The sequence below is a fragment of the Myotis davidii genome, unplaced genomic scaffold (genome assembly GCF_000327345.1).
Source record: "Myotis davidii unplaced genomic scaffold, ASM32734v1 scaffold1476, whole genome shotgun sequence".
Taxonomy (NCBI): Eukaryota; Metazoa; Chordata; class Mammalia; order Chiroptera; family Vespertilionidae; genus Myotis; species Myotis davidii.
In genome coordinates this window covers 329,951-343,720 of record NW_006287253.1, presented here as the reverse complement: position 1 = coordinate 343,720, position 13,770 = coordinate 329,951, and the positions used below count along the sequence as shown (strand labels likewise).

The window sequence follows — 13,770 nt, the reverse complement described above, 5'->3', positions numbered from 1 at the left end:
GGGGGGAGGGCAGTGCGTGGGCGGAGGGCAGTGCGTGGGCTGAGGGCAGTGCGTGGGTGTGCTAGGAGGCGGGTCCCTGGGAAGGGAAGGGAAAGCGCTCGCTCCCCCCACCCCTGCCTCACTCCTTGCCCCTCCCTCCTGGCCCCAGAGGACTGCCGGGTGGAAGAATGAAGGATATGATACCTCTAGGCCAGCGGTGCCGCCCTGACTCCCAGAACCCATGGGGATTCCCCCTCCCCTATCAGCAGAGCCAAACTGGGAAGGTGGGCCTGGGTGGGGTGGGGGGCTAGACGGGTAGCTTTGTTCCTAGCTTTTTGCCACAACACCATCTTCAGGGCGGGTGGTACGGTTACCAGCCTTTGACTCCCTTGATAAACGGGTGAGGCACCTGGTCCCAGGTTCCCAGCCACACGGCCCACAAGCCTGCCCACACCCGGGTCCCGCAGCCCAGCCTCCCCAGTCAGACATGTGGGTAGCTTTACAGTGTTCTGTTTGCTCAGAAGAGAAAAAAATTGTACTAGACTGTCACAGCCACCGACCACCCTCACCTGGGAACTGTGCCCCTGTCTGTCTGACTCAAGGAGGGTGGGTTGGAGCAGGAGGCAGGGTGGTGACAGGGTGCAGGCAAGGGTGGTGGCCGTGGGGGGGTGGGTAGTGTTTGACAGCAGGGATCCGAGGACCAGGGGGAGGTACAGAGAGACTCGCATGCAGGCAGTACCCAGAACAGGGCTCACAGGAGCCCTGAGGCCCTGACAGGTGCACGCATGTGCCTTGGACCCTGAGCACAGACAGGGCGAGCCTCGTGAGCACCCATAGGTAGGCTCCATGGGAGAGAAATGGGGGCCACAGAGGCGTCCTCATAGCTCTGTATTTTAGAAGGCTGCTCTGGCTCAGGAAGACGGCTGGAGGGGTCAAGACTGGAGGTGGTCATCACAGCTGACCCCACAAACAGGAATGGCGGCCCCAACAGGGACAGTGAGAGGGGACAGCCCCACCTGCAGGCTGTGGCCTCCGCGGGGCATGGGGAGCCCCTGGTGGCAAGGGACATGCCTCTACAGAGTCAGAGGACAGCTGTCAGGGGTGGGGCAGGGGTCTCTGCCCAGAGCTCAGGGCTCACTGCATCCTGGGAGGCCGGTAGGAGGGGGTGGCTGGGTTGAGGGCACCAGGAGCCTGGGAGTCGGGGAGCTTTCACCCCCGCAGCCCAGCTGCCCACCGGCTGGGAGGAGCCTCCCTCCCGTTTGGTTTCAGAATGAGTTCCTTCCTCAGAGCGTTGTCCTGCAGCTCCCCGACTGCCACTGGGCATCTTAGCTCTTCTCTTTCTCCCCCAGACTAAATGCAGCTCTTGCCATGAATGCTGTGGAAGTGTTCTTTTTCTGATTTCATACAATTTCTTGGACTCTGTCCCTGTATGGCTAGGTCACCAGGGTGTCCTAGCTGTGGCCTTGGGAGTGTCTTTCACTACCTTTATTGCACTTTCATCATCGTGTTGGGGGTTAACATGAGGGCTGGCTGGTTGTGGGGGATGCTGGCCCCTCGGGACTTGCTGCGCTGGGCAGGGAGGGGGTGCCTCCTGCCGCCGGGGCCTGGCTGATGGGCTGGTTGTCAGTGGGTGTGTGACCCGCTCCTGCAGTGGGCAGGCGTCTTCACCTTCTGGCAGAAGGGGCCTCACCTGGCTTTCTGGTTCCTTTCCAGTGCTGGCCTGCTCCTCCTGCTGCTCAGCGGCCTGCAAGCCGGTAAGTCCAACAGCCCGCATCGTCCGGAGGCCAGTTCCCAGCCCTTCGGTGTGGGGAGTGGGGCCACGGGGTGCAGGTGTCAGCGGGGGCCTTGCCACAGCCCTTCTTGTTTTTCCAGGGACTCCTGTGAGGTCGGTGGGCCCCAAGCCTGGGTCACGGGTGGGATTGAAAGCCACAAAGGGGTTGCTTGTCTAGACCCTGTAGCTCTTGTTTTATCTTGCGTTAGTTAGGTGTAGGCGGAATGCACCTCTTCCCGCGTGTTTCAGTCCTCTGCTCTCCCGAGGAGCTGGGAGCAAGGACCAGGGATGCACCCAGCTCAGGGCGAGGTAGGGCAGAGCACGGCCACTTCTCGGCCCTCCAAGTGTTGGCACGGATGGGAAAGCCAGTCTGGACACATCGCGTGGGCCTGCCTTGGCGCAGTGCGAGCAGCTTTATAAGTCTGTTGTTGAGAAACTGATGTTTTCTTTGAAATGTCTACATTTTTACAAAACCCTTTCAGTTGAATTAAATATAAGCTCCCAAGAAGCAGCAGGCAGAGCGCAGCCTGGTCCCAGGGGCCACCCCTGCTTCTCCCATCACTGGCCTCGTCCATAGTGACAGGAAGTCAATGTTAGGCAATACATCGCAGGAGCTTTCCGCAAATTCCGAATTTTTAAAATACTGCATTCCTATGTGGCTCTCAGGAATACATTCCTTTTCTACTGAAATGAGTCAGAATTGGTGTGAGAGAGAGTTCCCCCAAACTTCCCCCTCCAGAGTAACTTCGCAGGCGAGGTAAGAGCCAACCTCATAAAATAAATGTGTTTTTTGATTCACTGCAGATAGTCAAGGAAACGAAGTCAGAGCGATGGTGGGCAGCGACGTTGAGCTCAGCTGCATTTACACCAAAGAAAAGAGTTTAGATTTAAATGGACTTTATGTTTATTGGCAAATCACTGATGCTAGCGGCAAGCCAGAACCTGTGACTTACTACCTGGCCGGGAACAGCTCCACCGGCCATGACAACAACCGGTACAAGGACCGGGCCCACATGTCCCTGGACAGCATGAAGCAGGGCAACTTCTCTCTGCGTCTGTACAACATCACCCCGCAAGACGAGCAGAAGTATGACTGCCTGGTGTTTAGGAAGACGACAGAGCGAATTTTGAATGTTACGGTCACGTTGCACGTGGCAGGTAAGGGCGTTGACGCTGACAGCTGACTTCATCCCAGCCCCTGGCCTGGAGTAAGCATTAAGGAGACCCATTTTCTGGCTCGTTCACCTAATTCTTTCTATGAAGGAAATCCCAGTCTCAATGAGCAGCCTTCTGCTTCACTGCATGAAGCTGAGCTGGTTGAAGCATCAACCCGTAAGAAAGTTTTTCATAACCGGAGGCTCCCTGGTCTCACAGAAATACTCCTAATCTTGCTGTCTTTGCCTTGAATGAGCCAACTCAACTCAGACTAAACTTTTAAAAAATATATATATTTATTGATTTGAGAGAGGGAGAGAGAGATAGAAACATCAATGATGAGAGAGAATCATTGATCGGCTCCCTTCCCCACACCCCATTCTGGGGACCAAGCCTGAAACCCAGGCATGTGCCCTTGTCCGGAATCGAAACCAGAATCGAACCTGGGACCCTTCAGGCTGATGCTCTACCCACTGAGCCAAACCGGGCAGGGCTCAAATTAGATTTTTGAAATAAAATTAGGAAGGAGTTTTGAGATCAGAATTTAGGGAGAAAATGAAAGCCAATCAAGATGCTTAGGGCTCCGCTAGTTCAGAGATGGGTGGTTCCTTTCAGCTGACAGCAAGCTCTCCTTGTCACTAGATGCAAGTGGCTGGCCTCTTTGGAATGGGGAGTGGATGACAGCCCCTGCCCGCAGGCTCAGTAACTCCCCTCTTGGAGCGGGAGGGGGTGACCCTTGGGCAGAACAGGGCCAGTGTCCGCTGCCCAGACCAGACTCCTGGTCCTGTTTCTTTACCGGGGCCAGGGGCACGGCGGGCCGCCTTCCCTCTAACCTGGCCCTGGGCCCTGACTCTGGGTACCCCTCCATTTCTGACCTTCAGAACCTGGCACCCCTCACCTCTGTTTCTCCCCCTGCAGCAAACTACAGCATGCCCGTGGTCAGCGCCCCCACGGCCGCCCCCCAGGACGAGGAGCTCACCTTCACGTGCACGTCCAAGGATGGCTACCCCCGGCCAAACGTGTACTGGATCAACAAGACGGACAACAGCCTGCTGGATGAGGCCCTGCAGAACAGCACCGTCTCCCTGAACGCGCAGGGCTTGTACGACGTGGTCAGCGTCCTGAGGATCCGGCGCACGCCCCACGTGAACGTCGGCTGCTGCATTGAGAATGTGCTGCTGCACCAGAACCTGACTGTCAGCAGCCAGAAAGGGAGCGGTAAGGCCCCCCAGGATCTGCATGCCCGCCCCGATCACGGTCTGGGCCCGGGGTGCTGGGAGATCCTCTCAGGCAGAAGATAAAGCCCCTTTGAGGTGACCCGGCAGCGGCATCAGAAAGGGGTTGGAAGGGAGAGGGGGGAAGAGTCAGGTGCGTGGTGACGGGATCACCACGTCTGTGGCGATGGGCACGGGGCTGGGTGCTCAATGCACACGGCTTGACTTCATCTTCACTCATGGGGCCAGTTTGGTGACCCATTTCACAGAGGAGGGACTGAGGCTCTGAAAGGCTGTTACAGATCAGAAATACCAGGGCGAGGCAGCAACAGCGTTAGGATTGAGGCCCACCCACCTGCACTGCCCCCACCCAGCGTTTTGCTTTTGGGTGTGTGCCCCCTGAGAAGACTACCCTCCGCTCCACCCCCGTTCCCCCCGGCTCCCTTCGTGCTAGGGGTTTAGCTGGGCCTGGCTGCTGGCCTGAGGCCTCCCCGTGGAAGGGGCACAGATATGTGACTCCTTTGTAGAGGCCCGGGTCTCTCTCCATCTCTATCCCTGTCACCGCGTTGAGATGAGAGGTGGAAGGCGAGATGTGCCTGTGGGCCGTGCCTGCTGCGGGACCTGTGGGGCTCGGTGCTGGGGGGGAAGCACAGGGCTCCTCGTTCGGGACTTACAAGAACCCGCGATGGTGACCGCAGAGCACTGCCCCAAGCACAGGCCCTCTGGTGCGGCCCCGGGAGTTTGCAGGGGCTCAGGCCTTGACGCTGGCCCTGACCTACAGTGTGGGTGAAGCCTGTCCCCCGACCATCTTCCTTCTGTTCTTGCTTTCCTTTCTCTGTTTTCTTGAGGTCTTCTCCTCATACAGGCCATGTCTTGCAAGTCTGTTTGGGTTCGTTTTTCTTTGGGTAATCCCAGGATTCAGATCACGCCAAAGCCAGTGGCCTTGCCACCACCAAAGGGGGTTCCGAATCCACACACAAAGATGGCGTCAGGGGTGGTCTTACACACGGTGGCTAGTTTTCCCCGGGTTTCTGTCTTGGGGACTGTTGCCTTCCCAGGGTGAAGGACGTCAATGACCATTTGCTTCCACTGAAGTAGCCTGTTGGCCATGAACTTCCTGGTTCAGATAGTTACCGTGCTGTCATGGTTGATCTTCAAGCAGTGAGGGAGGAAAGAGCCACTTGGATTTTTTTTTAAGTCATCAATAAAGCCGGACAAAGAGTAAATTACGTCAAATGTGAAAAGCCAGGAAGAACCTGTGCTTCCTGCCACCACCCAGGGCTAGGCTTCCACATCCGGGGCAGGGGGGGAGAGTGGCACCTGGGAGGGAAAGCCCTTCGGCCACCAGCTTCATGTCTGAAAGGCAGGGACGTGCTTCGGAAGGAGGGCTCCGGCGTGCCTTCTTCCTCTGAAAGTCTGGGCTGCTTCCCTCTTTCTTGCAGAACCAACCCCGGGAACCACAGCCAGCAACACAGACATCCCAGGCGACGCCGAGGCGGGGAGGTCCAGGACCATGGTCGCCGCCATCGCGCTGCTGCTGACCATGGTCGTGGCGGCGGCTGCAGGCTGGTGGTGCAGGAGCCGGTGTCCTGGCCGCCGGGGCCACTACACAGGTACCAGGCGGGGCGCACGTGTAGCTGCTGGCGTTAGTTTATTTGGTGGGAATCGGTGCTTTGCCTTTCTCAAGATGTTTATAAACTCTGCAAGGAGGTGGTTTCGTCTCAAGTGCAGTTTTAGTGGCGTTAGCATCCCGAGCGAGCACAGCTCCGCCAAAGCTCCAGCGCGTGGATTTGAAGCCGAGTCTGGGCCCCACGTTCCTGACGCCGCCTCCCAGGGGTGGGGTGCGGGAGAGGATGGGCTCCGAATCTAGAGGTCAGGATGGAGTTCATTTCTGCGGGAGCCGAGCTGCCCGTCGGCCAGGCCGCAGAGGGCACCCTGAGTCCGGGCACAAAGCATCTCAGTGCTTCCCACGCTTCCCCCCTACAGAGCAGAGCGTCTGCCCTGAAAGCGGGGTGCCCCCTGGGAGTCTGTTCTCGGCCCAAGCACTTGAGCCATGGGGGGGTCTTTAGACCGCCCCCCACCCCCCTCCAGGGCCTGCCCTGAGCATTCCTGGTTTGTTCCAACAGGTGCCCAGGCTGCGAGGCCAGAGCGGGGCTTCACAGGTGAGTCTGCCAGAGGCTCGGGGAGGAAGCGGGCAGGTTCCGTGGGCCTGGGCGGCCTGGCAGCCGCTCCCTCCACATTCGCCACTCAGCACGAGCGTTCCTTGGTGACTGGGGCAGGCACAGGGCCTCTGTGTTCAGACACTGAACCCCAGTGCAGGCACTTTCCCCCGGCCCTGCCGCCAAGTCCTGCCCGCGGAGCCACTTGCTGACGCTGGGACGTTTCACATGCGCACACACACACACAGGGCAGGGAGAGCCAGCAGGATGAGGGCCCCGCACCTCCACCAGCCTCCATTCTCCTTCCTCACTGCCCTCCCCTCCCACCCCACCCCTACGGGGGGCTTAAGTGGGTTCAGACACTGAGTTCTTCCTAATAGAACAGTATCTGATGTTTCCCGGGGAACCGAGCACCCCACAGTCCTGGGAGCAAAGGTCGGCGTGACTCCCACCCCAAGTCGGGAATGGTCTTCACCCACAGTCTCTAATTCCCAGCAGCTGCCCTGGGCTGCGTGTGGCTTTGCAGTCAGACCAGCCCTCACTCGACACCGTAGGCAAACCACTGCACTGCCTGAGCCCCTCCCTCTACCCGGGGAGCCTGGGGAGCCTGGGCCCGTGGCCCACTGCGGCTGCAGGAGGGGCGCTCCGGCCCGCAAGCCAGTTGTGGATGACACAGCCCTCAGATAGCGGGGCGGCCTGACCCGAGGCCCGTGGAGCAGCAGCTGCAGGCGAGTGTTCACATCCCTCTCCCTTCTCTTCCCTCCAAGTCCTTCACGTTTGACAAGAACTCACCACCCAGGACGGACCGGGCTCCGGAGAGACGCCGCCCGGAGGGACCGCGGAAGGCTGCTGGGGAACGGCCTCCGCAGGCTGGTGGCCAAGGGCAGCTCAGCCTGCGCCCTCAGCAAGGAGCTTCATGGACACGGAGCCTCTCTGGCCTGGGGGCCCTTCCCCTGGAAAGACCGCACTTAACCCCAGGGGAGCGGGCGCCCCAGCTTCGCTGCCAAGCACAGCAGAGAGGGACCCCGAGACGCTCCTTCCCGCCTCCAGCCCTTCTCCGGTCCCGACGCCCGCTGTGGGGCGAGGGGTCTGAGTGACAGGAGGACAGGCCCCGTGTGGACGGAGGAGGGACGGCGCCCGCTCTCCCCCGGGGGCCCTGCAGGGTGAGGTGCGGAGGGTGTTTGCGGCCCCGTGGTTGCCTGTGCACGTGTGCGCGTCCCGTCTGCAGGGAACGGTCAATATGGAGACCCCGCGTTCGCCTTTCTCTGGGACCCTCCCCGGGAGAAGCAGCCTCAGTGTTTGGGTGAAAAGCTCGGCTTCCCTCCTGCAGAAGCACAGCCGAGTCCACGCGAAGAAGGTTGCTGCAGGCGCCCACGTGCTGGGCCCGCAGCAGGAGGCCGTGCCCTGGAGAGACTGAGGACGCGCGGCCCACGGACACGGGCATGTGGCCGCCAGTCCTTGGGGGCGCGGCGGCATGGAGAGGGCTCCCCACTCGGCAGCCTTCAGAACAGGAATTTCCTCCGAGTGTGGTCTGGGCAGCTCCCTGCACTGCTGCCACGGCCTCTCGCCCGGCCGCCCCTGAGGACCCGCAGCGGGTGATGGAGACCCCGACTCAAACACCGGTTCCTCCGAGCCCACGGCCCCCCAGGGATGCGAGTGGGCAGCGTCTGGCCTCCCCGGGCAGTGCCCACGCTGTGGCCTGGAATGAACCTTGCAGTTTGATGTCTCCAGGACGTTCTGCGAAGGAGGCTGCCAGGTGACCCAGGTGTGAACCCCCCGAAGATGGAGCCTGAGGTCCGCCATGGCCTTCAGCACGATGGGCCCCAGACCCAGACTTGGGGCAGCAGTGAGGACCGGGCTCCGGGGTGAAGCCGCGTCCCACGCTTGTCACAAGAAATCCTTGGTGTGTCCTTGTGGCAAAAAGCCCTCGTGTGGCTTTTACGTGAGGGCCCTAAGGGCCCACCAGACTTTTCACATGGAAGCATTAGAAGACACGTGTCATCCCTGAAACAGTGACAGAAGGGCCACTAACTGACATTTGGAACAAAGGACTGGGTGTGGCGCCCACCTTCCGTCCCAGGCCCTGGGGGCCCGGGAGGTGCTGGGGCCAGTGTCCCCCATGGATGGGGCAGCTGGAAGAGAAGCCGGTGTCCTTCTCGGAGGCAGTGGCAGAGGGGGCCTCCCTCAGGCTTCTCCCAGCACGTGCGGACCTGGGCCTGGGCTCCCGAGGCCACGAGCACGCTCTCCAGCTCCGTGCCGATCCCTCATCTCGCCGCTGGTCCCGATAACCCTCAGCCACAGCCCGGCAGCGCCCTGCCCCGCCCCGGCCCAGGGAAGGCGACTGGCCTTGGGACCCAGTGCACTTCTGAGTCCTCCAGGCTTGCACTGTACCCCACCCCCCCCCATTGCCACTTGCTGCCTGTGCTGTAGACCCACTGAGTCCCCGTGCTCGACACCTGTTCCCACAAACCCAGTTGGAGAGAAAGAAGAGAAGCTGTGCCGTGGCTTGGTCAGCTCAGCTCATCCTCACAACTCATCGGCTCTCGCTCTGGGGGTTCCTGCCCTCTCCCCCCCAGGGGACCCTGGGCAAGGTCCGGAGACATTTTAGTTATCTCACGGGGAGATTGCTACTGGCCTCAGGTGTGGAAGGCAGGGACGCTGTTTAAAGTCCAAAAACATACAGACGGCCCATCTCAGAGCAGTGTCCCCCCTGAAGGCCGGTGCATGGGTGAGTCCCTGCCCTCGGAGGGCACTTCCCCGTCCACACTGGGGCTCGGAGGAGGCATATGGCTAGCAGGGTTTGGCCTGGGGGGTCCAGGTCAGGGCTGTCAGCCTCCCCCCCACCCCCAGTACCAGTTGACACCGGGCCCTCTGCCTCATCCTGACCAGGGCGGCCTCCCCTTGGTCTCCAGTATCCCAGATCCCCAGCTGTGAGTCTCCTTGGGGATGGCTAATGCTTAAATCCATCCTGGTCCTGCTTAATCAGGGAGAAGTGACAAGCAGGGGACTTCTGTGAGGGGAGGGTGGGGCCAGGCAGCTCCCCACTGTGCAGGGCCCACCCGGGTCCGAGGATCCAGTGGTTTTTAATTAAATGCAAATGGAGTAAGTGCTCCCATCAGAAGACAGGCTGTGGCTGAACAGATAAAAAACAATCTCCTTCCATAGTCTGTCAGAGACTCACTTCAGATCAAAAGACACTCAGACTAAAAGTACAAGGACGGGAAAAGATAGAAAAGTAAAAACAAAAAAGCTGGTAGCCATCCTCATGCTGGACAAAACAGACTTTAAAACAAAGGCTGTAACAGGAGACAAAGTCCCAGCAATTCCACTTCTGGGTATTTACCTAAAAAGCCCGAAGCCTAAATGAAAAGACATGTACAACCATATGTTCATTGCAGCATTATTTACAAGAGCCAAGATATGGAGATGACCTAAGCCCATCAATAGGTGAATGGATAAAGATGGCTCAGTGGATAGAGGGCCGGTCTGCGGACTGAAGGGCCCTGGGTTTGATTCCAGTCGGGGGCACAATTGTGGGCTCAATCCGCGGTGGGGGATCTGCAGGAGGCAGCCAATCTCTGATTCTCATCATTGATGCTTCTCTCTCCCTCTCCCTCTGTGAAATCAATAAAAATATATATTTTTTAAAAAGACGTGGTGCATATACACAATGGAATACGACTCGGCCTTAAAGAAGAATGAAATCTTATCATTTGCAGCCACACGGATGGACCTAAAAGGCATTGCGCTGAGTGAAATAAGACAGGAATTTCACTGACACGTGCATCTGAAAAACAACAAACCAGCAGACCAGAAGCAGACTCAGACACAGAGAACATTCTGACAGTTGCCAGGTGGGAGGGGGGTTGAGGGGGGAGAAAAAAGGTGAAGGGATTAAGCAGTACAAATTGGTGGTTACAGAATAGTCCTGGGCAGCGTAGGGAATATGGTCAATAATACTGGGGCAACTGTGTATGGTGCCAGGTGGGCATGAGACTTACCACTTTGTAAGCTACATAAATGTCTAATCACTAGGCTGCACATCTGAGATGAACATAATATTGTACATCAACTGTAACTGAAAAGTAAAACATTAAAATTATAAAAGTCATTTTCTAAAAAGAAGGTGGGAGGGGTGTGGGTACAGTGTAGAGGCTCGAACCTGTGAGTGATGCACAGCATCCAAGGGGCCCGGCGTCTCCAAACAGGCCTGGCCATGAAGCGGGCACGTGAGGTCTGGTGTGTCCAGACCTCGAAGATACAGCAATTCCTGCCGTGAAAGTGGTGTGGTCTGTGGAGGGGACCCCGGGCCCTGGCAACCACTGGGAAAGGCTGGAGGCGCCCCTAGGGGGGCGGGCACGGCAGGCGAGGGCGAGGCACAGGCCGGAGGGCAGCACTGCCGTCACCGGGGACGTGGGGGTCTCCGGTTCTGCTCAGCTGCCCGGGAACCTGGCTCCTGAGGCCGCCAGGGACTTTCCATGCTGCCCTCAGCGCTGAACGTGCAGGGCCTTTGCAAAAAGGTGTCCAGCATCTCGCACGTCTGGAAACGTTCCATTTGTCCCCGTGTCTGTGTCATAAACCCGACTTTTGTTTTTATAACTGATTGGGTTCTCTGTTCATCCTCCAATACACCCTCCAAATGTGAAAAAGAAAAAACTTACTGTGAGACTAAGCAGACCCATTTGGGAAGGACGAGAGCTCACGTCACCCTCTATATTTAATGTGTCCCCACGGGGTCAGGCGGGGGTGGGATGTCAGAGGGGAAGGGCCCGAGCCAGTGGGGTCAGTGGCTGGGGGTCAGGGACTGTGGGAGAGCCTGCAATCTGTGCTTCGAAGGACCGTGAAATCTCACAACTGGGAGGGGTTGTGCATAAACATTACGTCTCCGTGGGACACATCCAGGAGTCCCTTACCCTCTACAAGCTACAAGCACCAAGTAAAAACTAGTGGTAACAGGCAGCGGTCAAGGACACCGAAAGAACTGTGAATTTGAGGGCCCAGGCCTGAGCAGGCTACTGGCTGTAGACAAGAGACCCACGAACAGAAGGGGCCCCACAGTCACAGGGAGACCCCACACACAGCAGGAGGGACCCATAGAGGGGGCACCATGTTCAGAAGGAGACCCACAGTCAGAGGGTGAGCTGCGGTGCATCGAGGGGAGATGGTCCTGGAATCGCTCCATCGAGAAGGGTCATGGCCCGAGTCAGCATTCGTGAACCGGCTCCTGGGCGTCGGCACAGGTTTCCCGGAGGCCCCTGCCAGCTGGTGTCCTGGCCCCAGAGTGGCCCCCTCGTCCTGGGGAGACCTGGGCTGCCCCCGGGGCAGTGAGTTCTGTGTGAGCGGTCGCTTCCGGGAGGGTTCTGGGTTTTGGGGACCACTGTCTGAGCCCCAGGACAGATGTGGGGGGTCATGGGGGTTGCTCCACAACAGGCTTTAAGCATCATGCACCTTCTGCGTGGCCAGGGCATGGGCGACGCCACTGAGGGTGGGGCAGCAGCGCCAGGTCCCTCCTGGGCCCCGCTGTGGTCCTGCAGAGGAAGTGTGCCTGCCCGAGGGGGGCCCCCAGGGCCACCAGCAGGTCAGGACGGGCAGCCAAGCTCCAGGGCCGGTCTCCATCAGGCCACAGGGGCATCTGAGCCCTGCCCATGTCAGCAGGTGAGGTTTAGCAGGGTGAGTGAGGGAGGGACGAAGCAGCCATGTAAGTTAAGTTTTACACAGGAAATCATGGTGAACCAAAGAGTATGATGAGGTAATACGAGTTAGTTTTAAAACTCTTTGCATTAAATTCCAAAAATCCCGCAATATTTTTTCTGGAAAAACTCCAGACTCACTGCTCTAGACTCTCTGGCCCATCTCCATGAAGTGGAGGTTGGGCTTCTAACCCTGACAAGAACAGCTTAGGGCAGTGATGGCGAACCTTCTGAGCTCGGTGCGTCAGCATTTTGAAAAACCCTCACTTAACTCTGGTGCCGTGTCACAGATAGAAACTTTTTGATATTTGCAACGATAGTAAAACAAAGACTTATGTTTTTGATATTTGTTTTATATATTTAAATGCCATTTAACAAAGAAAAATCAACCAAAAAAATGAGTTCGTGTGTCACCTCTGACACGTGTGTCATAGGTTCACCATCACTAGCTTAGGGGTTGCACCCCAACCAGGGCCGCAGTCCCGGGGCCACACCCAGCCCTGTCCTTCCCTAGTGGTTGGGACGGGCAGAGCGGACGGGTCTCCCCCAGCTCCCTCGCGAGAGGTCAGGCTGTGCCCGGTGAAGGTCTCCATCAACAAAGTGGCCGCTCTGCGGGCGCTCACCACTGAGCCCGTCACGCTCTGTCACTGGTGGGCCCAACACCCTCGGCCTTGAAAACAAACCCCTGCATTTAGCCTGTGTGTCTTCCTACAGCCCAGCGTGAATGGCCTGCATTTGCACAACGCAGCAGAAGTCGCGGCTCACTGGGCGTCCACAGTAACATTGTCATGCCATTGCCCCTTCCCGGGGCCTGGAAGCTGAGCAGCACCTACCAGCCCACCCTCTGTGGACGGCAGCATCTCCTGACCCCATACATGGGCTTCCTTTCACGGCAACAGAATGAGGTCCCTGTGATTTACTGAGAGGAGACAGGCTCAGGGGCTTGTGACCAGGGCGAACCCGGCTGAGCCAAGCAGGGCACCCAGGGCGCAAAGCCTAGGGCAACGCTCCCTCCAGGGCCGAGTCTGCACTCGAACCTGCCAGTGTGGTCCTCCCTCAGCTGGCTCTCGGAGGGCGCACCACACTCCCTTCACCTTTGGTCTGGCCCTGCCTGCCCGAGGCCGTGGGAAACAGTGCCTACGTATTTAGGAATTGTGCATAATACCCTGTAGGTTCATCCGTGTTGTGACAACGGCAAGATTTCACTTTTTATGGCTGAGTAATATTCCATGGTGTATTGATCCCACATCTTTGTCCGTTCGTCTACCAGTGGGTACCTAGGTTGTTGCCATATCTTGGCTATTGTAAATAACGCTGCAATGAACACGGGGGTCCATTTATGTTTTCACATGCGTTTTCCTTTCCTTTGGATATGTACCCAGACGGGGGGCTGCTGAGTGGTATGGCAGCTCTCGTTTCAACTCTCTGAGGAGCCTCCATGCTGTTTCCCATGGCAGCTGCGCCAATTACAGGAGGGCTGCCCTTCTCCGCCCTCCCCAGGGCTTAGCATTTGTTGACATTCTGATGACAGTCAGGCCGACAGGGGCAGGCTGGCACCTCACTGTGGTTGTGATTTGCATCCCCCTGAGGGTGAGTGCCGTGGAGCATCTTTGCCTGCCGTCTCTACGTCCTCTTTGGAGACATGTGTCGTGTTACGTGAAATAAGTCAGAGAAAGACAAATCCTGTACGATCTTACTTATGTGTGGGCTCAAAGGAACGGAAGAAAATAGGAGCAAACTCAGAGATACAGAGAACAATCGACGGTTGTCAGACGGAGGGGTTGAGGGGGTTGAGTGAAATG

The 13,770-nt window shown here is 58.1% G+C and overlaps 1 protein-coding gene across 1 annotated transcript; it reads left to right on the top strand.

Moving 5' to 3' along the window:
• Positions 1 to 1,600: 1,600 nt before the first annotated feature.
• Positions 1,601 to 9,728, top strand: ICOSLG (inducible T-cell co-stimulator ligand; the record flags this gene model as incomplete). The annotated part of the gene is made up of 6 exons (XM_006758986.2): positions 1,601 to 1,733; positions 2,555 to 2,908; positions 3,824 to 4,123; positions 5,562 to 5,732; positions 6,246 to 6,281; positions 7,046 to 9,728. Coding segments are annotated over 6 exons (1,008 nt in total), but the record flags the coding sequence as incomplete, so codon positions are not given.
• Positions 9,729 to 13,770: the final 4,042 nt, after the last annotated feature.